This window comes from Chiloscyllium plagiosum, unplaced genomic scaffold (genome assembly GCF_037043375.1).
Source record: "Chiloscyllium plagiosum isolate Xiang-an unplaced genomic scaffold, Cpla_swu_hap1 HiC_scaffold_37, whole genome shotgun sequence".
NCBI lineage: Eukaryota > Metazoa > Chordata > Chondrichthyes > Orectolobiformes > Hemiscylliidae > Chiloscyllium > Chiloscyllium plagiosum.
In genome coordinates, this window is record NW_028270175.1 from 30,489,315 (window position 1) to 30,516,341 (window position 27,027).

The window sequence follows — 27,027 nt, forward strand, 5'->3', positions numbered from 1 at the left end:
TTAATTTGAACACTTGAGAAAAGTTACAGCTGGCATCTTTCCTCAGTCAAAGGCACATGCTGCTGAGAGATATGGTCCTGTGAACACTGGCTGTGCCCTGAAAACCTCATCCAAGTATTCTTTATACTTGACCTTCTAATGTGCTTTTTTTTGTCAACAAGGGTGAGTGGGTTTTCGATGGGGACCCTTGCTTTTCCTGATGTATTCTAATGATCAAGATCTTCATGTGTAGAGGACAATTTCAAAGATATGAAACTTGCACACATTGAAAACTTTGAGGACAGTACTGTAGAACATTTAAAAGACACAGACAAGTTGGTGGAGTGAGCAGATAGGTATCAGATTAACGCCAAGGCAGAGACGTGTGAAATGGTGTAACTTGGTAGGAAAAGCATGAACAGCCAATACAAAATAAGGGGTTCAATACTAAAGCCCATTTAGGAGCAGAGGGTTTATATGTGCACAGATCATTGAAGGTGGCAGGAAAGGTAGACAGCAGTTACTAAATTATAAACTAAATTGAGCTTTTATTTCCAAATTCATAGAGTACAAGAGGAAGCAGGTTTGCTTGTGAAACATTTTGCATTTCTTACAACACAGCAGTGACTGTCAAACAAGACATTAAACTCAGGCCCTATTTTATGTTGGATGTGAAATTTCCAGGATGCTTTATTTGATGAAAAGCAGGAAATTTTCCAACCAGCTTAATGAAAGATTATGTCTGAACAAACATGACCAAGTGGTGATTCATTTCATTTTTCATTGACAGTGAGTACACTGAAAGTAATTCATTATCTATAAAGCATATTGCAACAGCATATAGACAGATGTATTCTGTACATAAACATGTTTGTCTTGTTTTGGTTTTAAATTCCAAGCAGTTTCAACTTTTGAATGCGGCTGTTAGAGAATCTCAATTTAACATGCCTGAGTCCTAATTTGAACTGAGTTCCAAGCAAATTGTGTTTCTTTGTGTTCACATGGACACAATATCTCAGTGGTTATATTCCTGGATTGAAATGCAAAGAGTCTGAGTTTAAAATGCACCATGAGAGTTTGAGAATTTGAATTTAACTTGATACTAAACCTCTAAATAATAAGCTGGTGGAAGTAATCCTGAAGCGACCACATTGTTATAAAAAATCCAATTAAAATCTGCCATCATTAGCTGATTAATCTATTTTTGACTCTAGCCCCTTATAATAACTCAGGAAGCCCAACTAGGAAGGAATATTTATTGTTGAACACCACAATACAGCCATTACCCGTGACATATACAGAATAGTCCCAGCCTGGGACGGACAATTTTGCTTCACTTTTCTTTCCCTTTTTTACATATATCCAGAAGTGTTCTTACACACAATCAAACAGCTTTCCACCTCCAAAACACCATGACTTTTTTTTTTGGTTGTTTTAACTATGAACTACCACCAGTAAAGCAAAATTAGATAATTACAAGCAAAGCTAACTAAGATTAAATTAGATTAGATTCCCTACAGTGTGGAAGCAGGCCCTTCAGCCCAACAAGTCCACACCAACCCTCCATAGAGTAACCCACTCAGACTTATTTCCCTCTGACTAATGCACCTTACACTATGGGCAATTTAGCATGGCCAATTCACCTGACCTATATATTTTTGGATTGTGGGAGGAAACCAACGCAGACACAGGGAGAATGTGCAAACTCAACACAAACAGTAGTCCGAGGCTGGAATTGAACCCAGGTCTCTGGCGCTGTGAGCAGGTGGGACTGGAACCTGGGCCTCTGGTCCATAGACAGGAACACTACCACAAGAGCCCCAGTTCTGTTTTTTTCATATTTTTAAAGATATAAACAAAAACCCCTCAAGAAGACAGGACCCAGAAGGTGACCTCAGCCATTGTGGGAATTAAACCGATGCTGGTGGCTCTACGGTGCATTATAAACCAGCTGTCCAGTCAACTGAGCTAACTGATTCCCCGTTCTGCTTTTTTGTTTGGAAATCCATCTCTTCAGACATGGTATGATACATGTCTGGGGCAGGTGGCACTTGAACCTATTTCTCCCGGTTTGGAGGCAAGGAGATTAATTCAATGATTTCACATGGGTCTTATTGGATTATCACAGACCCATATCATTGTACATTAATTGCTCTGTAGTCGTCTAGCAAGACTCTGTTGAGTCAATTGCAGATGGGCCATTAAATCCATACAATCCATAGAATTCCTACAATGTGGAAACAGATCAAGTGCTCTCCCAGTCCAGTCAGTTTGTAAGGCCGCTTCAATAATATTTCTGGATTGATGCTAAAGCTGAGAGTGTTGTCCCACATTCTAGCAATGCAATGATCTAACATTGTGCTCCAGCTGAGCCAGTTCTTGTAGCATCAAGTGAACAGAGATCTCCGTCCCACCAGTTTCTGATGGGAATGCCACCCCTGTGTGAAATCTAGCCTGTGGTGTTTTAAACTTTGGCAACTAAAAGTCACCCACACAGCAAGCTTTCACTTAACGTCTAGCTGTTGCTTAGTATTTCCCAATCTAATCAAGTAATATGCAAGGTCATATGAGCTAGCTTGATGTTAAAGGGGTCTTCTTATACATAGCAAAGGGGCGCTCAAAATAATGGAAGTTTATTTACTGCTGTCAGACAGTTTAAAACATCTCACTTTGCTCTAAGGAGGGAAAGCTGGCCATAAATATAAAAATGGACAATAAGAGTTTCTATAAGTATTTTAAAAACAGAAGAGTTGACGAAATGAGTGTTGATCCAATAGAAAATGAGTCCGGAGAATTTATAATGGAAACTAAACAGATGGCAGGTGAATTGAACAGGTATTTTGCACCAGTCTCCCCTAAACAGGATTCAAGTAACATCTCAGGAGCAGCTGTAAATGAGGAAATGGAATGGAGGAAGAATCTTACAATAAATTATAATCGTCAGCAAAATGGTACTGAGTAATTGTTGGAGCTGTGAGCTGACAAGTGCTTGGCCTGATGGACTTCATTCTTGATATGAACATGTAGCTAGTAAGATTTTTGATGTATTGGTTTTAATTTTCAAAACTTCTGAGAAAGTCCCAGTATGTTGGAAGACAGCACATCTATTAGGTTCTATGACCCCTATGCACTTTGTATGGGATGATCTGTCTACACAGCACGCAAAACAAAACTTTTGACTGTATCTAGGTACATGTCACAATAATAAATCAAAACAAATCAAAGAATGAGGCAGAGCAGGAAACTACAGGCCAGCTAGCTTAATATCTGCCATAAAGGAAATGTTAGAACTTATTACCAAAAAAAGTTATAGTAGGGCACTTAGTTCAGTTCAAGGTAATCAGGCAGAGTCAACATGGTTTTGTGAAAGGTAAATCAGGCTCCTCTGGAGCTCTTTGAGGAAATAACATGTGTCATAGATAAGGAGACACTGATGGGTGTTCTGTCCTTAGATTTTCAGAAGGCATTTCATAGATCACAGAACATAGAACAGTCCAGGAACAGGCCCTTCAGCCCACAATGTTGTGCCAAACATGATGCCAAATTGAGCTGCCTGCCCTTGGTCCATATTCCTCCAATCCTTGCATATTCATGTGCTTATCTAAAAGTCTCTTAAATGCCCCTGTCATATCTGCCTCTACCACCGCCCCTGGCAGCGTATTCCAGACTCTGTGTAAAAGTCTTGCCCCTTACATCTCCTTTGAACGTGCTCCCTCTCAACTTAAATGCGTGCCCCCTAGTATTAAACATTTCAGCTCTGGCAAAAATATTCAGACTGTCAACCCTATCTATGCATCTATCTATCTATCTATTTACAGACTTCTTTCAAGTCTCCAATTAGCCTCCACTGCTCCAGAGAAAACAGCCCAAGTTTCTCTAACCTTTCCTCATACCCTCTAATCCAGGGAGCATCCTGGTAAACCTGTTCTGCACCCTCTCCAAATCCTTCCTGTAATGTGGCAACTGGAACCAAACATAATACTGTAAATGGATAAAATGAAAAATTCACACATCAAAGGCTATTGTGGCAAATAAAAGTTCTTGGTATGAGAGAAAGCAATGTGTTGTCATGGACTGATGATTGTCTGGCCAACAAAAGGCGGAGAATAGACCCAAATGGGTCCTTTTTTGGGTTTTGCAGAATGTAAAGAGTAGTGTGTACAAGTATCAGTGTTGGGATCTCAAGTTTCTTCTTAGCTTTCTAAATTCCAGTGGATACAAGCCTAGCCTATCCAATCTTCCCTCATAGGACAACCTGTCCTTTCCAGGTTTCAGTCCAGTAAAACCGATGTGAACTTCTTCCAAACGCGTTTCCATTCTTTCTTAAAGTCCAAAATTGTACAAAGTACTCCAGATGTGGTCTTACAAACTGTGCAAGTGAAATATGATCTCTCTGCTTTTGTATTCAATGCCTCTTGTAATAAAGGATGACATTCTATTGCCTTTCCTATTTGTTTGCTGTACCTGTATGCTAATCTTCTTACAATTTATGCACCAGGTCATCCATATCCCTCTGCATCTCAGAGCTCTGCAATCTCTTACAACTTAGATAGTATGCTTTTTCTTATTCTTTTACCAAAGTGGGCAATTTCGCATTTGTCCACATTATACGCCATTTACAATATCTTTGCTCACTTATTGAACCTGTCTGTACCTTTTTATATCCTCCTTATGTCCTCTTCATCAATTAATTTCCTGCCTCGGCTTGTGTCACCAGTAAATTTGGTAACCATATAATCTGTCCTTTCATCCTGGTCCCTTAGTAAGAACCAGTTCCTGATTTAAAATGTCTCTGATTTCTTCCACAATAAAACAAATACTGAATCTTACTGGACAACATTTCTTGGCTGTTGGAAACCCTTCCACTCAGCACTTTTTACCCACACGCTGACAGTAAGTGTTCAGCAATCATTCTACTGCATGGGATGTGTATCACAGTCTGATTGACCATCATCTGACACATCTCCCCTTTTCTGGTCAAAAGCAGAAGGACTGGTTGGGTTCTCTTCTCCTATAGAGTTGTATAGACAACTCAGTAGGAGCCAGGAATCTTAAATCAATTCTTCATTGCCTCTGCCATCTGACTCATCAGGGAGATAAGTCTCCTCTTTATTATCACTACAGACTGTTAATGGGATATGAATGGAATTAGCACAGCCCAAAGCCTTCACTTTCTCTTTCTATTCCTGTTCCTTTTGATGGTTTCTTCCTTTTCCCTTCTTCTCCAAGTCTCCATCATCATGCTAGCTAACTGAAAAGCAAAACAGAATGAGAGGAGTAGCCTATGCCTGTTAACATGTTCTTGCCACCTTTTTTTCTGGGTCTATTTCTGTGTTTTTTCTCCTCCTCCTCCCATACCACCACCCTCTCTTTCTGTCTCACTGTAACCTCCAGGGTATCTCTCTCTCTCTCTCTCTCTCCAACTTTCCAATTCATCCAGGTGTCTCTCCCTTGCTCTCTTTCTCTCATTCATGCCAAATTACCTTAGTTTCCTTCCTTGACCTGTACAAAGTTATGTTTCCTTCAACACTATGGGAATTCTATGATTGTACCAATGGTGAAGTTTGTTTAAGATAAAGGAGAAAAATTGCAGAATCAATAAATACTTTACAAGGACACACGCTCCTATTGAATGCTGTTCCTTCCCACAATTAGGGGTAACATTTAGTCACATGGTGAGGAAACAATTCCTCTCCAGGTATAAATAAAGTCACAGAATTTGTTCAGATGCCCCAATCACTTACAAACATGATACGTTTTGCTTTGGCTGCTCTACTTGTTGCAACCGGTGAGTTCCAATTTTGGTACTAAATTTCTTCTTAAGGATTGTAAGAGATTTGTTGTTAAGATCCCTTTCAAAGCAATAAGGAGCAGAGCGCTCTCCAGTGCTACCTCATTGTCAACTGTAACCACTTGGAAGCAGGATGAACTGCCAATGTCTAAGCTTTAACCAGCAGACCAAGGGGTAAAAAATTAAACTTGCCCAGGATTCATCACAAATTAATACGGCACGGTGGCACAGTGGTTAGCATTGCTGCCTCACAGCGCCAGAGACCCGGGTTCAATTCCTGACTCAGGCGACTGACTGTGTGGAGTTTGCACATTCTCCCTGTGTCTGCGTGGGTTTCCTCCGGGTGCTCCAGTTTCCTCCCACAGTCCAAAGATGTGCAGGTCAGGTGAATTGGCCATGCTAAATTGCCCATAGTGTTAAGTAAGGGGTAAATGTAGGGGTATGGGTGGGTTACGCTTCGGCGGGTCGGTGTGGACTTGTTGGGCCGAAGGGCCTGTTTACACACTGTAAAGTAATCTAATCTAATCTTAATAATGAAAAAGGAAACTCTTTAAGGATAGCTTTGCGGATGGACAGACTTCCTGAACGAATGGTGTGCGCAGTAGAATCCCTACAGTGTCAAAGCAGGCCTTTCAGCCCATCAGGTCCACACTAACCCTCTGAAGAGCGCCCTACCCAGACCACCCCCCCTACATTTCCCATGGCTAACCCACATAGCCTGCACATCCCTGGGCACTATAGGGCAATTTAGTGTGACCGATCCACCTAACCTGTATATCCTTGGACTGTGGAAGGAACCCTGCACAGACATGGAGAGAACATGCAAACTCCACACAGACAGTCACCCAAGGGTAGAATCGAACCCAGGTTCCTGGCGCTTTGAGGCAGCAATGCTAACCACTGAGCCACTGTGCTGCCCCATACATTTCCTTCTAGGTTTGTGCAAAATTAGCTGTGGATTGTTAGAGATGCTGCATAAACTCAGAATCTCTGAAAAAGAGGGGTTAAGAAACTGTGATAAAATCCAAAACACAAAACAGTTGAGGCTGACACAATGTTTTGTTTTTCAGTCTATGGTTGTGGGACCCCCACCTACCAGCCTGTATTGTCCAGGGTGGTCGGTGGTGAAGCTGCAAGACCCCATAGCTGGCCATGGCAAGTACGTAAACTCTTAAACCAAATTGTTCTTATATTCAAATGCTTACTGTAACAGGTAATACATATCCACAGTTTAATTGTGGAGCCCTCCTGGCATTTTGCTTGTTAAATGTACCTTACTTTCTGGAATTGCATCGTAAAGACCAACACGTTCCAGTTAGGAGTTGGCTCAACTCAGCCAGGCTTGTCAACATGAAAGGAGGATTGGGGGTTATAAAATGGATTGCCAATTCCTCATGGTTAGTGATCACTATTGGAAGAGTTCATCTATTACTTTTAGGTAAGGAGACCATTGGGCTCACCCAGAACATGCAACCTTCATTCAAATAGTTTACAACCCTGAGCCTTGGAATAAAACATTGTCAGAAGACAGTGGCAACTGCCTGTCAAACAACGTTCAGCAAATATGAAGGAATGAGGAATTATTACTATTGCATTCTTTTTTTAAAAATTGTCCATTCATGGGATTTGGGCATCATTGGCTTGGTCAGTTCCTCCTACCTATCACTCTTTGCTCTTGAGGAGGCAGTGATGAGCTGCCTTGTTGAACCGCTGCAGTCCGTATTGTGTAGGTACCACATGTTATGGAGCTGTTAGGGAGAAGTTCCAGTGTCTTGGAGGTGTTCCCATATATCTTCTGCCCTTATCCTTTTATATGGTAGAGGTCAGGAATTTGGAAGGTGCTATCAAAGAACTGTAGTAGGCTGCTGTGGTTCCTAACTCCTGACTTGTTTTTATTCGCCATAGTATTTATTTGGCAGATCCAGATCATTCTCTGGTCAACTGGAACCCCCAGGACATTGATAGTGGGGAATTCAGCAATAGAAATATATTTGAACTTTGTTTTGACTGAGGCTGCAGGAGTGCATTGTTACACAAAATAAAACATTTTCCAGTTACCAAGGTGACCAATTAAATACCTTTACTATATCAGGTTTAAAAAAGATCAATCAGGTTTCTTAACAAACAAAGCCTATTAAATAAAATGCAACACTTAGTTGGCATAAATGGTATAGAATTTAAAATGCTTATTTCTTTCTGAATATGATTAGATTAGATTGTCTACAGTGTGGAAACAGACCCTTTGGCCCAACAAGTCCACACCGACCCTCCAAAGAACAACCCACCCAGACATAATTCCCCTACATTTACCCCTATCTAATGCACCTAACACTACTGGCAATTTAGCATGGCCAATTCACCTGACCTGCACATCTTTAGACTGTGGGAGGAAACTGGAGCACCCAGAGGAAACCCACGCAGACACGTGGAGAATGTGCAAACTCCACACAAACAGTTGCCCGAGGCTGGAATTGAACCCAGGTCCCTGGCACTGTGAGGCAGCAGTGCTAACCACTGAGCCACTATCTCCCAAAAACTCACAGACTGGCACAAATGCACAATTTTCAGGCAAAGTGGAAAATAACCGATGTCTCTGCAACAATAAGCTTTCTGAAAACAAAAAAAAACACTTTCTCTATTGGTTTATTCTTGAAAGATAACGTGTAGGATATTCCAAAGTCTTTTGTTCTGATGTCCTGGCGCATGTGGCCAAGGGATTGGAGGGTTTGAATTATAGGGAGAGGTTGAATAGGCTGGAGTTATTTTCCCTCAAGGGTCAGAGGGTGAGGGTGACCTTACAGATGTTCATAAAATCATGAGGGGCACAGATTGGATCTTTTTTCCCAGGGTCGGGGAATCCAAAACTAGACAACGTAGGTTTAAGGTGAGAAGACAAAGATTTAAAAGGGACCTGCGGGGCAACTTCTTTATGTAAAGGGTGGTCCGTGTATGGAACAAGCTGCCAGAGGAGCTGGTGGAGGCTGGTACAATTACAATGTTTGAAAGGCTTCTGACAGGTACATGATTAGGAAGCGTTTGGAGGAATCTGGGCCAAATGCTGGCAAATAGGCCTAGATCAGTTTAGGATATCTGGTCAGCACAGACTAAAGGGTCTGTTTCTGTGCTGTATAATTCTATGATTCCAATTCACTAATCATACACAATTGCCTCTGAAATTTTGCAACAACAGCCTACTCAGGAAATACAATCTTGAGAAATTCTTTCTATCACTGTTTCAAAAGAGCAAATAGGTTTTGTCTTGCACTGATGTCGAGGGGTTTCTTTCCAGAAATGGGAGGGATTACTGAACAGCTTGTTCTTAGCATTGCTTTCCTCCAAATCAGTTGGATATCAGCAAGCATAGGTCCAATTCAGCCAGATCAAACAGCTGTTTCTATAGGTCAAAATCCAGTCCCAGCAAGTTCTACAAGCAAGCAGTTATCAACAGTCACGTGATTTCTAAGAAATTGTGTTAACAAGGACTTCAATGTCCTCAGTGAATTATGATCTCTGTTGAAGGGAAAACTCCAGGCACGACCATAAAACATGAAATAGATTCCTTTTTCCTCAATCCTTTAAAACCTAACTCCTCCAGCACTATTGACATATTTTAACAATGGCAAGGGGCAATAGTTACATTTTCTCCTGTTGGAAATGGTCAGTGTCTGGCAGCTATATGTCTTAAATGACACTTGCCATTTATCAGCCCGGCCTGGGTAGTCTTCAGGTCTTGAACAAAAACAGAATTTCTGGAGAAACTCAGCAGGTCTGACAGCATCTGTGAAGAGAGAAAACAGAGTTAACATTTCAAGTTCAATTTTCAGAAGAAGGGAAGTTCTGAAGAAGGGTCACTGGACTTCAAATGTTAACTCTGCTTTCTCTCTTCACAGATGCTGCCAGACCTGCTGAGTTTCTCCATAAATTCTGTTTTATTTTCAGATCTTTAGCATTGCAGTTCTTTGTTTTATTTTATTGTTCAAGTCTTCCTGGATTATTTTCTATTACCTAATTTTTTCCAACACAGCATTTGACTTGGAGCTATATGATGCATAATTGATATTAATATATGTCTGACCATGTTACAATGAGAAAGATCTCATTCAAGTGAATGTGATCAATCATGTGGCTCAGTTCCAAAGTTTACCTGATACCACATCAATGAAACGGCCTAGAAGTGTTATGTTCAAAGTGACATATAAATGGGAGTAGTTATTGTTATTTTGAGTGTTGGTTGAGAACATATGTCATGGGACTGATACATTAACAGTGTACCATCATCTGTGAACCATCAAAATATTTTTAACCATGATGCTGAGCCACTTGAGGGAATGGATGAGTGAAAGTTAGAACATAAGCAGTAACATTTTTGGATGATCTCAAATTTACCAAATTTAAAGAGTACTCCACTGTTAAAATATTTTTTTTTAAAGTGAAATATTTGAATTTCTTGCAGATTTCTCTCCAAGTTGCTAGGGGAGATAGCTGGCACCACACTTGTGGGGGATCTTTAATTGATCAGCGATGGGTTATGACAGCTGCGCATTGCATTAAGTAAGTTACCGGTTTACTTAAAAATGAGTATAGGTACATTTTAAAATGATTTCATCTTTTGGTAAAGTGAGTGCTATTTAAAGTGAGGGATAGGATTGTCACAAGATTACCCCATTTTTGCAATGGCAGGTACTCCCAAGTCAGCCGTAGGATATACAAAATAAAGCTCTCCTCTGCCTATTCTAAAACTATAACCCAATTACACAGCCAGTCAGGCAGCATCCGATGAGGGGAATCGATGTTTCGAGCATAATCCCTTCAACAGGGCTTCATGATGAATGCTCAAAGCATTAATTCTCCTGCTCCTTGGATGCTGCCTGACCGGGCTGTGCTTTTCCAGCACCACATTCTTCGACTCTGATCTCCAGCATCTGCAGTCCTCACTTTCTTTTAATATATAACGAGCATCCGAAGACAGTATATTCGTGTTAGGGTGAAAGGAAAGGCTGGTAGGTGTAAGGAATGCTGGATGACGAAAGAAATTGAGGGTTTGGTTAAGAAAAAGAAGGAAGCATACAACAGGTGTAGATAAGATAGATCGAATGATTCCTTAGAAGACTACAAAGGCAATAGGAGTGTACTTAAGAGAGAAATCAGGAGGGCAAAAAGGGGACATGAAATATCTTTGGCAAATACAGTTAAAGAGAATCCAAAGGGTTTTTACAAATATGTTAATGACAAAAGGGTAACTAGGGAGAGAATAGGGCCCCTCAAGGATCAGCAAGGCGGCCTTTGTGTGGAGCCTCAGGAGGTGGGGGAGATATTAAACGAATATTTTGCATCAATGTTTACTGTGGAAAAGGACATGGAAGATACAGAATGTAGGGAAATAGATGGTGACATCTTGAAAAATGTCCATATTACAGAGGAGGAAGTGCTGGATGTCTTGAAACACATAAGAGTGGATAACTCCCCAGGAACTGATCAGGTGTAGCTTAGAACTCTGTGGGAAGCGAGGGAAGTAATTGCTGGGCCTCTTGCTGAGATATTTGTATCATCGATATTCACAAGTGAGGTGCCAGAAAACTGGAGGTTGGCTAACATGGTGCCACTGTTTAAGAAGGGTGGTAAGGACAAGCCAGGGAACTATAGACCGGTGAGCCTGACGTCAGTGGTGGGCAAGTTGTCGGAGGGAATCCTGAGGGACAGGTATTTGGAAAGGCAGGGACTTATTAGGGATAGTCAACATGGCTTTGTGCATGGGAAATCATGTCTCACAAACTTGTTTGAGTTTCTTTAAGAGGTAACAAAAAGACTGATGAGGGCAGAGCGGTGGACGTGATCTATATGAACTTCAGTAAGACGTTCGACAAGATTCCCCATGGGAGACTGGTTAGCAAGGTTAGATCTCATGGAATACAGAGAGAACTAGCCATTTGGATCCAGAACTGGCTCAAAGGTAGAAGACAGAGGGTGGTGATGGAAGGTTGTTTTTCAAACTGGAGGCCTGTGACCAGTGGAGTGCCACAAGGATCGGTGCTGGGTCCTCTACTTTTTGTCATTTACATAAATGATTTGGATGTGAACATAACAGGTATAGTTAGTAAGTTTGCAGATGACAACAAAATTGGAGGTGTAGTGGACAGCGAAGAGGGTTACCTCAGACTATAACGGAATCTCACTCAGATTGGCCAATGGGCTAAGAAGTGGCAGATGGCGTTTAATTCAGATAAATGCGAGGCGCTGCATTTTGGGAAGCAAATCTTAGCAGGATTTATACACTTAATGGTAAGGTCCTAGGGAGTGTTGCTGAACAAAGAGACCTTGGAGTGCAGGTTCATAGATCCTTGAAAGTGGAGTCACATGTAGATAGGATAGTGAAGAAGGCATTTGGTATGCTTTCCTTTATTGGTCAGAGTATTGAGTACAGGGGTTGTGAGGCCATATTGCGGCCGTACAGGACATTGGTTATGCCATTTTTGGAATATTGTGTGCAATTCTCGTCTCCTTTTTATCGGAAGGATGTTGTGAAACCTGAAAGGGTTAAGAAAAGATTTACAAGAATGTTGCAGGGATTGAAGGATTTGAGCCATAGGGAGAGGTTGAATAGGCTGGGGCTGTTTTCCCTGGTGCATCAGAGGCTGAGGGGTGACCTTATAGAGGTTTAAAAATCATGAGGGGCATGGATAAGGTAAATAGACACAGTCTTTTCCCTGGGGTGGGAGAATCCAGAACTAGAGGGCATAGGTTTAGGGTGAGAGCGGAAAGATATAAAAGACACCTAAGGGGCAACTTTTTCACACAGAGGTGGTACATGTATGGAACAAGTTGCCAGAGGAATTGGTGGAGGCTAGTACAATTGCAACATTAAAAGGCATCTGGATGGGTATATGAATAGGAAGGGTTTAGAGGGATATGGGCCGGGTACTGGGAGGTGGGACTAGATTGGATTGGGATAGCTGGTTGCATGGATGAGTTGGACCGAAGGGTCTGTTTCCATGCTGTTCACCTCTATGACTCTATGACCCAATTGTACTGTTGACCTCTTCTATTTTTGGTTGAAGCCACACTGCCTGGGCAAGACCTCAAGCCAGACCACTGCCTGGTCATTTAACAACTGTTTTGGAAGGACAAAATTTGCTCCACAGCAGCGCTGTCATTAGAATTAGGTTTAGGTTTTATTGTCACTTGTACTCAAATACAAGTATATAGTGAAAAGTGTCCAACATTGCCACTCACAGCACCATCTTCACTACAAGGAACCGAGGTACAAAATCTTAGATTAAAAAATGGAAAAAATAAAGAAATAAGTTAGAGGCTCAACATCACAGTTCTGGTCAGTATAAATTAGTCAATAAGAAATGAAACTTAAAGTTCCCAATTACAATCCTTCATTAGCTGTAGGCCTGCAGTCGCTCCATGGTGGGCTTTCCCCATGAGGACTCATAGAATCCCCTACAGTGTGGAAACAGGCCCTTCAGCCCAACAAGTCCACATCAACCCTCTGAAGAGTAACCCACCCAGACTCATTCCCTTACTCCATATTTACCCCTAACCTGAACACTATGGGAAATTTAGCATGGCCAATTCACCTAACCCGCACATCTTTGAATTCTGGGAGGAAACCGGAGCACCCTGAGGAAACCCATGCAGACAGAGGGAGAAGATGCAAACTCCACACAGACAAGTCGCCCGAGGCTAGAATCAAACCTGGGCCCCTGGCACTTTGAGGCAGCAGTGTTAACCTCTTAGCCACTGAGCCACCACAATCTTACCCCCACATTGAGCTCAATCTCTCTTAATTCCTAAGCCTCTGCACTACCATCTTCTCACTGACCGCCATCCAGGCTCAATCTTGTCACAAGTCTTGGTCAACAATCCCAGATCCACTCCATTGACCCACGCATAGTTCCCACTGTTAGCCTCAGTCAAGAACCCAGTTCCCATCTCTTTCCAACATTAATTCTCAATTCCAGGTTCTGGGGCAGCTTTCAGTTCATCAACCTGACGTGAACTCTTTAGCTCCTTACTCAAGAAATGACATGCTTGCCCTAGAAAGAGTGCGATGAGGGTTCACTAGACCGACACCTGGAATGAGGGGGTCGGGCTAGGTGAGAGATTGAATAAATTAGATTCACATTCCCCAAAGTTTAGAAGAGTGAAATATGATCTAATTAAAATGGATAAAATTATTGAAGGGTTTGACATGATAGAGATTGAATAAGTGATTCCACTGTCTGAAAAATCTGGCGCACAGGGAGATAGTTTCAGAATAATGGATAGGCGACTGAGACTGGAAGGCAGAGAATCTTCTTCACTCAAAGGTTTGTAACTTTTAAATATTTCCACCTTTGCACTCTGTCGATGCTTAGTTGTTGGTTATTTTCAAGATAGAGATCAACACAGTTTTGAGTGCTAGAGTAATTAAGGGATATGGGGAATAGTGGGGGATGGTGAAGTAGAAGATCTTATTGGATGGAAGTGCAAATTCAAATGGACAAATGGCTTTTGAATGTTTCTCATGATGAAGGCTATAATCCCCAAACAGTCTCTACTTCAAACCAATGAACAGGTGTGAATTTCTATTTCACTTTATGGTTCTGATTCATTGCACTATTTTAACCATTTTTACTTTTTACTCACAGTAAGAAGAATACCTATAGAGTGGCTCTTGGCAAACAGGTCCTTTTAGACAATGAGCCAGGATCTGTTTTTGCTGCTGTGGAGAAGACCATCCGCCATGAAAAGTTCAGCATGATCTTTGCTGCCAATGGGTTAGTATGAAAGAGAAAGATACTTTGGTAAAATAAAATGTTACCCCCTCTTCTGAAGTTGCTTACTTTTGTGAGGGTGTAGTTCCACAGTCACTGCCAGTTTGCCTCATTCTCCTGCTCTGACAGAGTGAGCATTTCCATGCTTGGAAGACACTTGCAACTAAAACAGAGATTGTCCTTATGCCATGCCCGACATTTTGACTTTCCATCAGTGATCATAAGTGAGACTTTTCTCTGAATTCCCAGCCTCCTTCTGGCTGGGGAGAAGGGAATCTCAATAGTCTACTTTAACTGCTACTCATGACAGCTAGAGACTTACACATTGGGCTTTGTTTTTCACATTGATGCTGGCCAGGCATATAATTGAAAAGAAGAAGCTTATTAGAACACAAAAGCAGAAAATATACAAACTCTCTTCACCTAAACACAAGCTGCATCACACCAACCTAATGGCCCCATAAGTGTGGAGCAAATGGTCCAGTTTCAGTAGATGTGCAGGTACAGAGAGATCTGGATGTGGGACCACTTTTTGAAGGTGGTAAGGCAAATTGTACTTAGTGGATTTGAAGATAATTGCATTCTGGAGCTATTCAGGAAGAGCTTAGGAGTGAAGCTAATTGGACAGTTGTCTCAAAGAAACATGTTGGGGTGAATGAGTTCCTTCCATCCTGGAAGATTCCATAAATCACAAATAAATGCATCACCAAATCAATTGTGAACAATCTAGAATGAGCAAAGTCAGTGAATTCCCTCAGCATTCACCATTTAACATTGCCGTACTCACTTCCACAATGACCGACAATGACGTGTTGAGACAGTACAACTCAACACTGTTTTCTCTTTCATTCCTAGTTACGACATTGCTCTTGTCAAACTTGCACAACCAGTGGTTTTAGATGACAAAATTGAATTGGGATGCATCCCTGCCCCAGGGACTCTTCTCCCCAATAACTACAGCTGCTACATCACTGGCTGGGGCCTCTTGAAGGGTAAGTTGAACTGTCAAGGTATGGAGAGTCCACCTCTTAGGTCATGTCTGAATGAAGAATATCTAATAGGGTAACGTGATTCACAGCATTACAGCAGGACTCTAGAGTCAATGGGCCATGTATGTGTCCCACAATCTTTGCAGTTATATTGTCAACACACGGACTTGTCCCATTCAAATTTCATGTATCTGACCCACTGAAGTCAAATCTTATTTGCCAACTGGTATTGTATAGAACTTAAGCAACTTAACAGGGAGTGTGGAACCAATCATACACCTGATTTGCTCAGTACCACATCCCAGTGCATCTGAAAATCAATTTGAGAACTTCATTTTTCATCGATTAAGGTCATAAAATGGTTGGTTTACTAAAGAAGTTGAATCCCTTGTCAAGATGAAGAAGGAGGCTTGTGTAAAGATGAGATGTGAAGGCTCAGTTAGGACGCTTGAGTGTTACAACTTAGCCAGGAAGGATCTAAAGAGAGAGCTAAGAATAGCCAGGAGGGGACATGAGAAGTCTTTGGCAGGTAGGATCAAGGAAAACCCTAAAGTTTTCTACAGGTATATCAGGAATAAAAGAAGACTAGAGTAAGAGTAGGGCCTGACAAGGACATTAGTGGGAAGTTCTGCGTAGAGTCTGAAGAGATAGGAGAGGTGCTCAATGAATGTGTTTTGTCAGTATTCACACAGGAAAAAGACAAAGTTATTGAGGAGAATACTGAAATACAGGCTATTAATCTAGATGGGATTAGGGTTCATAAGGAGGAGTTGTTAGCAATTCTGGAAAGTGAAAAAATAGCTAAGTCCCCTGGGCCAGATGTAATTTATCTTAGCATTCTCTGGGAAGTCAGGGAGGAGATTGCAGAGTCTTTGGCTTTGATCTACTAGAATAGTCCCAGAAAACTGGAGGAGAGCAAATGTTGTTCCCTTGTTCAAGAAGGGGAGTAGAGACAACCCTGGAAACTATAGACCAGTGAGCCTTACTTTGGTTGTGGGTAAAATATTGGAAATGGGTATAAGAGATAGGATTTATAGTCATCTAGAAAGGAATAATTTGATTAGGGGTAGTCAACATGGTTTTGTGAAGGTAGGTCATGCCTCACAAACTTTTTTGAGTTCTTTGAAAAGGTGACCAAACAGGTGGATGAGGGTAAAGTGGTTGATGTGGTATATATGAATTTCAGTAAAGCGCTTGATAAGGTTCCCCATGGTAGGCTATTGCAGAAAATACAGAGTCATGGAATTGAAGGTGATTTAGTGGTTTGGATCAGAAATTGGCTAGCTGTAAGAAGACAGAGGGTAGTGGTTGATGGGAAGTGGTCATCCTGGCGTTTAGTTACTAGTGGTATGTTGCAAGGATTGGTTTTGGGGCCATTGCTGTTTGTCATTTTTATAAATACCTGAATGAGGGTGTAGAAGGATGGGTTAGTAAATTTGAAGGTGACACTAAAGTCAGTGGAGTTGTGGACAGTGCGGAAGGATGTTGAAGGTTACGAGGGGTACATAGATAAGCTGAAGAGCTGAGCTGAGGGGTGGAAAATGGAGTTTAATACATAAAAGTGTGAAGTGATTCACTTTGGAATGAATAACAGAAATACAGAGTACTGGGTTAATGGTAAGATTCTTGGTAATGTGGATGAGCAGAGATCCAGGTTGATAGAGTTATTAAGAAGGCATACAGTGTGTTAGTTTTTATTGGTAGAGTGATTGAGTTTCAGAGCCATGAGGTCATGTTGCAGCTGTACAAAGCTCTGGCATGACTGCACTTGGAGCATTGCATATGGTTCTGCTCGCTGCATTATAGGAAGGACGTGGAAGCATTGGAAAGGGTGCAGGGGAGATTTACCAGGATGTTGTCTGGTATGGTGGGAAGGTCTTATGAGGAAAGGCTGAGAGACTTGAGGCTGTTTTTGTTAGGGAGAAGGTTAAGAGGTGACTTAAAGAAATATACAAGATAATCAGAAGATTAGATAGGGTGGACAGTGAGTACCTTTTTCCTCGGATGATTATGGCTAGCACAAGGGGCCATAGTTTTAATTGAGGGGTGATAGATATGGAACAGATGTCAGAGGTAGGTTCTTTACTCAGAGAGTAGTAAGGATGTGGAATGCCCTACTTGCAACAGTAGTAGACACGCCAACTTTAAGAGAATACAATGACGTTTTTATTAAAGAAACTATAAAAGCAATTTGAAACTTGTTGATCTAGAATTTCTGTAGTTGCTGCCTCATTGGTGAATGAAGCAGCATGTTACAACTTTTCAGATCAGCAATTTGGAATGCATGCAAATTCAAAGAAATAATGATGTAAACTTTATAATCTATGAGGCAGCTAAGATGGAAAGCTTGACATGTCTGAGTTAGTGCACTGTCTTAATTGCTGAAACATAGGAACCAATATTGCATGGTGTGGGTATAAATGCAAAGAGTAAACCTGTTGACTGAATGCTGGGTATCTCTTGTGAAGGCATGAGATTGTTTGCAACCAGAGAGTGATTGGACAGCTCTGCTTGATGATGGAGTGGTGGGACAAGGGATAATGGGGGTCTGAACACCCAGACACAGAGTGTTGGACATGACCCATTTTATTGGAGAGAAGTCTTGACATTCTGGTATAAAATGATACATGGTTTTGAGGGATTTGTAAGCTCACTCATCCCATGTCATGACGATAATTCTTCCCATACCATTGAATATTAATGTGAACATAATAATGATCAATTAGTTTTTAAAAAACGGATAAGGATCTATCAAGAACTCCTTGTACTCAAGACGTCAATGCCACCAATGAGCTTGACTTGCATTATTGACTTTCTTTTGTCATGGGGATTGATGCTACACTATGAGTATCAGTATCAGGAGGTGAAGAAGTCGACATTTCAGTCCTGAAGAAGAGTTACACCCAAAACGTCAACTTGTCCTCTTGATGCTGCCTGGCTTGCTGTGTTCTTCCAGCCTCCTGCCTGTCTACTTTGGATTCCAGCATCTGCATTTTTTTTGTCTGTAACACTATGAGTTAATGACAGATTGGCTGAGGAGAAGGCAAATTCTTTACGCTTAGGCTTCAAAGTAACATTATTTATTAACACTAAATATTGCTGTTCACAGTAACCACAGATACACCAGGTTCTTATCCTATATTGGGTAAGGACTAATCTATCTTCTGCCCATGTTCATGTCCTTATGCTGATGTGAATCTTCCATTATTGATTCTTGCAGTCTGATTGTGTTTTGCAGAGATTTCTAACTCCATCCACTCTGTCCCATTTATGCTCAGTAACGTACAACTCTGTGACATCACCACAAGTTGCACCAGGCCCTTACACAGCAGTTTTAGATTTTGCACATCTGAAGAGTGTTACAGACGTCAGGTCTGCCATACAACATAGGGCTCATGGGTACTGCTCATTCCCAGAAGCAGAACCTATGACTCTGGCAATATCCAAGAATCCAATAGCATTATTCAGGGAATGTGATAACTACATTTAATCCTAAGTTTCGGAAACCTAATTCTGGGACCAAATAGGGGCCCCAAACCCACAGCTGCAGGCAGTGGGACTGATTCGGTGATTTTACCAACAGGTTGCTTCCATATTCACCAGCCAAATAAGGTCATTGGGAAGGCTGTGCAATCAGCGAGCTGGCAAATGTGAAAACTCAAGGTCACATCTCAATAAATTAAGAATCTAAAAATCAAGGGGGGGGGGGGGGGAATAGGTGGAGAAGGGCGTCAGAGTTGAAACACAGCCGGTATGGGGGGACAGGGTGTCATTGGTACCCCAAAGCCTGTCTTCCCAATCCTGTGCTCCTCTTTGAGCCATGGTGCCTCCATGAAATGGTGAGTGGTCACCCTGTTCTTGACAAAATGGCCTCACGCTTGGCCTTGTTTAATGGCCCTCGCTTGTGGTCTTAATTATGCAAATTGGCTGCCCACCTTCTATGCACAATTGGCAATGTGGCCAGCAGTAGGACAACATCAAAAAATGATCTACGTGCGATACCTAGATACTTTACCAATTTCCTTGCCTCCCATTCCTGCCAACGCAGAGGCAGTAAAACTCTGCCCCATTTTTCCACACAAATTGGGTGCCATGGCTATTGTATGGATCCTATCCCAATGCTCTAGTACTCTTCAGTCATAAATACCAATGTGCTGTTGGATGAGAGACTGAATTGCCATCTCCACTACCTGTGCACTAATCTGGCTGAGGAGTTTTCCCAACATCCGTAGAAGCTATTGAATTTTCATTCCTCCGGTGTCCCTTCTTCAGTTATTTCACATTACCTTCAATCTCTGCTTTGCTCTGCAACCCTAGTTCTTCATGGGTTACAGATCACACTCCAGAAATGCACAAATGCTGTGGGTGAGCGTATTCTTTTGAGTGTGGTGGTGCATCATGGCTGTGTCCAATGAAGCATCCATGTATTACCTACACAGCTGCTCCTTTTCCAGCAACTGAAAACAGTAACTGGTTTTTAAGCAGCTCTGTCAATCACCCGAGCTGACATCTGCAAACTCTTGACAGACTAGCGATTGACAGTAGCGTCTCCCAACTGGCTACATGGGAATGAGCTATCCTACAGGATTATAGAATCCATACAGAGTGGAAGCAGGCCATTTGGCCTATCAAGTCCACACCGACCCTCTGAAGAGCATCCCACCCAGACCCATCCCATTCCTGTGACCCCGCATTTCCCATGGCCAATCCATCTAACCTGCACATCTTTGGAATGTGGAGGAAACAGGAGCACCCAGAGGAAACCCACATGGTCTCGGGGAGAATGTACAAACTTTGCACAGGCAGTCGCCTGAGGCTGGAATTGAACTCAAATCATCCCTGATGCTATGAGGCAGTAGTGTTAACCACTGTGCCACCATTCTGCCCAGAAATTGGCAGATACTACTCCCAGCTTTGAGTGCAGCCAAATCCTTGGGGCTTGGGTGAGTATGAATATGATCTGGCAGCAGGTACCCAACACATTAGTCCATTTGGATGCATCTAGAAAGTTAATGTGCAAATCTTGCCTGCGTACCTGAGTAACATTGGAGTCTGTTCTCTTACAGCTGGTGGTAATGTCTCTGATATCCTGCAACAAGCCCTTCTCCCTGTCGTAGATCACGCCACTTGCTCTCTGCCTGACTGGTGGGGAGGGATAGCGAAGACATCGATGGTGTGTGCCGGTGGTGACGGAGTGGTGTCAGGATGCAATGTTAGTTGACCAACTCAAACTTGCTTACGGATTGCATCATTTAAGTCCTTCCATGCTTCCTCAATGACTAACCTCTGCTTCTATTCCCTTTCCAGGGAGATTCTGGTGGGCCCCTGAACTGCCAGAATGCCAATGGTGCCTGGGAAGTACATGGGATTGTCAGCTTTGGGTCTGCTTTCTGCAGCCATAAGAAGAAGCCAACCGTTTTTACCCGTGTGTCTGCCTACAATGACTGGCTTACTGAGGTATTTAGCCACAAATATCCTCTATCATTGAACACAGCACTCTATTACAATTCTGAAGAAGTCATACTGGACTTGAAAGATTAGCTGTTTCTCTCTCCACAGATACTGTAAGGCATTTGAGTTTTTCTGTGCTTGGTTCATATTTCCAGCATCCAGAGTATATTGCCTTTATCCAGAAATATTGATGAACACTCAAGTAGTGAATATTTGTGTCACTTCAAAATGCTGAACTGCCAACCCCCACACTCTGTGGCTGCTGTGATATCCGTCTGTTTTACAACCTGGGGGGTTTGAGAGTCCTGCACCTCATTTTTAAAAATTCTAATTTTTAAGGTCAAAGTGCAAAAATGTATTTTCCTTACACCACGACAATCCCAAAATCCCTGTCATTCCCCCGAGTGCTATAAGGTTCCGAGATCTCTACATTCCTTCAATTCTTGTCATTCCATGGTTTCTATTTCTCTGTCATTGGAAACCATTCTTCAACAGCCTCGGCTTCAAGACCTCAAATTCCCTTCTTAAATCACTCCATTGCCTATGCAATGAAAGAAACGCTACCTCTTAGACCAAACCTTCAGCCACTTGACCCATTATATCCTTATGTGGCTGAGTATCCAACTCTGTTCTGTACATGGCATGGGACAGTGTGCTCGCTTTAAGGTTCTATATAAATGAAAGTTATTGTTGTAGGTGGCTAGAAGCTGCAGGGGGACTTGCAGCAATGTTACCATTACAGCAAAGAAGGAGGATATTTGAAGGAGTCCATGACAACTCTTTGTACAGTCAGCCAGTCTGTCCCATTTCTCCACTCTACTCCAACAGCCTTGCTGTTTGGGCATTTGGTCGCACGTCCAGCTGTAATCATCATTATAGCATCCAATCCTTGACCGAACCAGATATTTATTAAAAATCAAAATATTGCAGCTACTGGGAATCTGAAAAGAAAATGCAGGAATCACTTGAAAACCTCAGCAGGTCTGACAGTATCTGTGGAAGGTTGAAATGTAACAGATTTTAAGCATGTCAACAGGAAGGTAGGGGGATTAGGAAGAACAAAAAGGATAGAATTATAGAACCCCTCCAGGGTAGAAAGAGGCCATATGGCCCAACAAGTCTGCAATAACCCTCTGAAGAGCATCTCACCCAGATCCAGCCCCCACCCTACCCCTGTAACACTGCATTTACCATGGCTAATCCACCTAACCTACACATCTTTGGACACTTGCCCATGGCTAATCCACCTAACCTACACATATTTGGACACTTGCCCATGGCCAATCCACATTGCCTACACATCTTTGGAACATGGGAGGAAACCAAAGCAAACCCACGCAGGGGCGCATATGTAAACTCCACACAGCCATGCAAGGCTGGAATTGAACTCAGGTCCCTGGTACTGTGAGGCAACATTGTTAACCACTGAGCTATCATGCCACCCCACAATAAATTGGAAGGCAGTAGAGATTAAAAAACAAAAAAGCTGATGGTGCAAGACAAAAAGCGATGGTAATGAGTCAGGTATAAAGAAAGACAAATGATGGGATTGCCTCAACTGAAAAGTGACAAAAAAAAAACATACGAGTATTCCCATTCAAAAGAAAAATTGAAACAATGGTTCTGTTCTGAAATTATTGAACTCTTTGTTTCATAAAAAGGTAATGTGGCCATAGTCTCAGAGGAACATAAAGTTGCTCTCTAATGAGAGATGACTGGTGATAGTTTAACCTGAGATCCCTGCACTTCAGGTGAGGAGAGAGATTGAGATGGAGAATCCTTCATGGTAACCTCAGCCAGTGTGGGAATTGAACCTACAGCGTTGGGTATCATTCTACATTACAAACCAGTCATCCAGCCAATTAAGCTAACCAATCAACAAATATCTAGTTAAAACGTAAAGTGATGCTCCTTGAGCTTCTGTTAAGCATCACTGGAACTAAGTTTCAACTTGTTCTTATTTGGATATGTTTTTTTCAGCACTTTTAGCCCATTGCTAATCTGTCCCTAAAATCTGTCACAGGGAAAGTGTTTTTTTTTATTTAAGAGTTAAACAACTATTAACAACTTTTAGGATCAACCTTTTGATAAATGATTTATTCTTTGAATTGTCATCAGAATAACATTTTATTCCTTTACAGAAAATGATGAACAACTAAAAGGAACCACACTGAAGCTTTGGAAGATTTTAAATGATGCAATTCACAAAATAAATGTATTCTCAAACAAGATGTTGTCTCATGGTCTTTAATGGTGACATTGCTCATGGAGTCAGAGTCGTACTGCATGAAAACAGACTCTTCAGCCCAACTAGTCCATTCAGAACATAGTCCCCAAACCGAACTAATCCCATTTGCCTGTGCCTGGCCCATATCCCTCTAAACATTTTTGTTGATGTACTTATCCAAATGTCTGTTAACCTTATCAAGTCAATAACTTGATTAAGCCTTTTGACACATAGAGATTATTAGCCTCATGTGGATGAGAAACTTCATAAACCTCTATTAAGGATCACATCACCATTTATGCACTTCTCCCTGTGAACAGTTGATAACAAGCGTTGAACAGAAGCAGGCTGTTCAGTACCTCAACTCTGTTCTTCCATTCAATTAGATCATGGCCAATTTGTATTCAACTCAAGAAGCTTGACACCATCCAAGAAAAAGGTGGTGGGTATTCCAGATGCCGAAGATTAGAGTCAAGATTAGAATGGTGCTGAAAAAGCACAGCAGGTCAGGCAGCATCTGAGGAGCAGGAAAATCGACATTTCGAGCAAAAGCCCTTCATCAGGAAAGAATAAGAAAAAGGAAAGAAAAACCATCCAAGAGAAAGTCCCCTGCTTGACTGGTACCACATCCACCCACCTATTTAAACATTCACTCATTCCACCACCAACATATACACAGCAACATGATGTAGTCCAGGATCTCACCAAGGCTGCTTTGACAGTATCTTTCAAACCCATGATCATCTAGAATAACAACGGCATCCAATCTCATGGGAACACCAGTACATGCAAGATTCCCTCCAAACATCACACTATCCAGACTTGGGAATACAATCATCATTCCTTCAGTGCGGCTGGGTTAAAATCCTGGAATTCTCTCCCTAAAAGCATCACAGTGACTATACACACACTGCAGCAGTTTAAGGCTCATCACCACCCTCTCCAGGGTAACTAGAGATGGGTGGCAAATGCTGACCCAGCAAGCAACACTCACTTCCCATAAACAGAAAACAAACCCTCAATTTTCTTTTACTGTAGTTTCATTCTGCCAGGTACTGATGTGCTTAAGTGTTTGGTGACTGTTTAAACGTTGGTTCCTCAATGGACTCTGTTGATGCAGTTGCCTCCTTTTATTGGCTACATCACGCGTATTGTGCTGCTGTCAAGGAACTGAGAATGTCTGGGTCCTGTTTTTCTCTGCACATTCACCTGCATTTCCATTTATTTATCATGAGGCACAGAGTTAGTACAGGACAGATGGAGGCCATGTGGCTCATTGTATCCATACAAACTCTCTACCCCACAGCCCCATCTTCTACTTCTGGAACCCAGGAAGTTTTGTTCTCTTTAGAGACCATCCAATTTCGGTTTGAAATCATTGATCATCTTCATTTCCATAAGCAGTTCCAGGGTATTACCACTACCTGCATTAAAAACATTCTTCCCCCCTGTGCTCTGTATCTCTTAGCCCAAAACTTAAATCTGAATTCTCTCTCAATCATTTTAACATTTCCAGCACATTATGACCAGTTCCCAGATGGGATTTCCCAATTTATTCCAGACAGGATACCCCAAACTGTTAAACTCCTGGTTAAGACTTGACTTGCCTTTCTTATACATCTGATCCCTGATAGTAATTTAAAAATGGATTCCCTCCATTGTGGATGCCTTTCTCCCAGAATTAAATGACTGTCTTAAAATGGAACAGTTTGACCAAGTTTTCTTCAGTTATAGAGGCATAGAGTTATACAGCACAGAAACAGGTCCACCAGTCCAACTTGGCTGTGATGACCAGATATCTTAAACTGATCTAGTCCCATTTGCCAGGATTTGGCCTATATCCCTCTATACCCTTCTTATTCATATACTCATCTAAATGCCTTTTAAATTTGCTGAGAGGTGCGAGGGAGGAGCAAAGGACTTCTGGGAAGGCATATATTTGTGTGGAAACACTACTCGGGTAGTGTCTCCCACCCATTCTCCTCTTCTAACCAAAATAAAAGGGTTCTGGTAAGGTAACGAGTTTATTTTTTATTCCTTATTTTTCAACAATCTCTATGGGATTTAGAATAGTGGGAATGGAGGTTAGGGCAGTTGAATGTTCCCCCTGCAGAATATGGGAGGTAAGGGTCACCACTAGTGTCCCTGCTGACTACATCTGCGGGAAGTGCACCCAACTCCAGCTCCTCGAAAACCACATTAGGGAACTGGAGCTAGAGCTGGATGAACCTCGGATCATTCGGGAGGCAGAGGCGGTTATTGAGAGGAGTTACATGGAGGTGGTCACTCCTCAGGTACAAGAAAAAGGCAGATGGGCTACAGTCAGGGGACGGAAAAGGAACCGGCAGGCAGTGCAGGGATCCCCTGTGGCCATTCCCCTCAACAATAAGTATACCATTTTGGATACTGTTGGGGGGGGATCGACTTACCAGGGGAAAGCAGTGGGGCACAGGACTCATGCACAGAGTCTGTCCCTGCTGCTCAGAAGGGAAGGGGGAAGAGGAGCAGAGCAGTAGTCATTGGGGACTCCATAATTAGGGGGACAGATAGGAGGTTCTGTGGGGATGAGAGATACTCACGGTTGGTGTGTTGCCTCCCAGGTGCCAGGATTCGTGACGTCTCTGATCATGTTTTTGGGATCCTTAAGGGAGAGGGGGAGCAGCCCCAAGTCGTGGTCCACATAGGCACCAACGACATAGGTAGGAAGAGAGATGGGGATTTAAGGCAGAACTTCAGGGAGCTGGGATGGAAGCTTACAGCTAGGACAAACAGAGTTGTTGTCTCTGGTTTGTTGCCCATGCCACGTGCTAGTGAGGTGAGGAATAGGGAGAGAGAGGAGTTGAACACGTGGCTACAGGAATGGTGCAGGAGGGACGGTTTTGGATTCTTGGATAATTGGAGCTCTTTCTGGGGTAGGTGGGACCTCTACAAGCAGGATGGTCTTCATCTGAACCAGAGGGGTACTAATATCCTGGGAGGGAAATACACTAAGGCTATTGGGGGTGGGTTTAAACTAATCCAGCAGGGGGATGGGAACCAAACTTGTAGTTCGAGGTATAGAAAAGGTTGAGAGTAGGGAGGTCCGAAATCAAGTTTCAGGGACGAAAGATGGTACCGACAAGCAAGAAGTTGGTTTGAAGTGTGTCTACTTCAATGCCAGGAGCATCCGGAATAAGGTGGGTGAACTTGCAGCATGAGTTGGTACCTGGGACTTTGATGGTGTGGCCATTTCGGAGACATGGATAGGGCAGGGACAGGAATGGTTATTGCAGGTTCCAGGATTTAGATGTTTCAGTAAGAACAGAGAAGATGGTAAAAGAGGGGGAGGTATGGCATTGTTGGTCAAGGACAGTATTACAGTTGTAGAAAGGATGTTTGGGGACTCGTCAACTGAGGTAGTATGGGCTGAGGTTAGAAACAGGAAAGGAGAGGTCACCCTGTTGGGAATTTTCTTTAGGCCTCCAAATAGTTCCAGAGATGTAGAGGAAAGGATAGCAAAGATGATTCTTGATAGGAGTGAGAGAGACAGAATAGTTGTCATGGGGGACTTCAACTTGCCAAATATTGACTGGGGACACTGTAGTACGAGTACTATAGATGGGTTAGTTTTTGTCCAGTGTGTGCAGGAGGGCTTCCTGACACAGTATGTAGACAGCCAACAAGGGGCGAAGCCACATTACATTTGGTACTGGGTAATAAGCCCGGCCAGGTGTTAGACTTGGAAGTTGGTGAGCACTTGATGATAGCGATCACAATTCTGTTATGTTTACTTTAGTGATAGAAAGGGATAGGTGTATACCACTGGGCAAGAGTTCCAGCTGGAGGAAA

The 27,027-nt window shown here is 42.3% G+C and overlaps 1 protein-coding gene across 1 annotated transcript; it reads left to right on the forward strand.

The window, feature by feature from the left end:
• The first annotated feature begins 5,709 nt into the window (after window positions 1-5,709).
• Window positions 5,710-23,201, forward strand: LOC122540231 (chymotrypsin-like elastase family member 2A). The gene is made up of 8 exons (XM_043675636.2): window positions 5,710-5,767; window positions 6,841-6,929; window positions 10,224-10,321; window positions 14,407-14,535; window positions 15,388-15,524; window positions 20,588-20,733; window positions 20,829-20,978; window positions 23,114-23,201. The coding sequence occupies exons 1-8, from the start codon at window positions 5,728-5,730 to the stop codon at window positions 23,129-23,131; spliced, it is 807 nt and encodes a 268-aa protein (XP_043531571.2). The 5' UTR covers window positions 5,710-5,727; the 3' UTR covers window positions 23,132-23,201.
• Window positions 23,202-27,027: the final 3,826 nt, after the last annotated feature.

Excerpts from the sequence above, each read along its gene's own strand:
- LOC122540231 (XM_043675636.2), top strand. The coding sequence starts at position 5,728 with ATGATACGTTTTGCTTTGGCTGCTCTACTTGTTGCAACCG. Across the intron at positions 15,525-20,587 it reads TGGCTGGGGCCTCTTGAAGG|CTGGTGGTAATGTCTCTGAT; the intron begins GTAAGTTGAACT and ends GTTCTCTTACAG. Across the intron at positions 20,734-20,828 it reads GAGTGGTGTCAGGATGCAAT|GGAGATTCTGGTGGGCCCCT; the intron begins GTTAGTTGACCA and ends TTCCCTTTCCAG.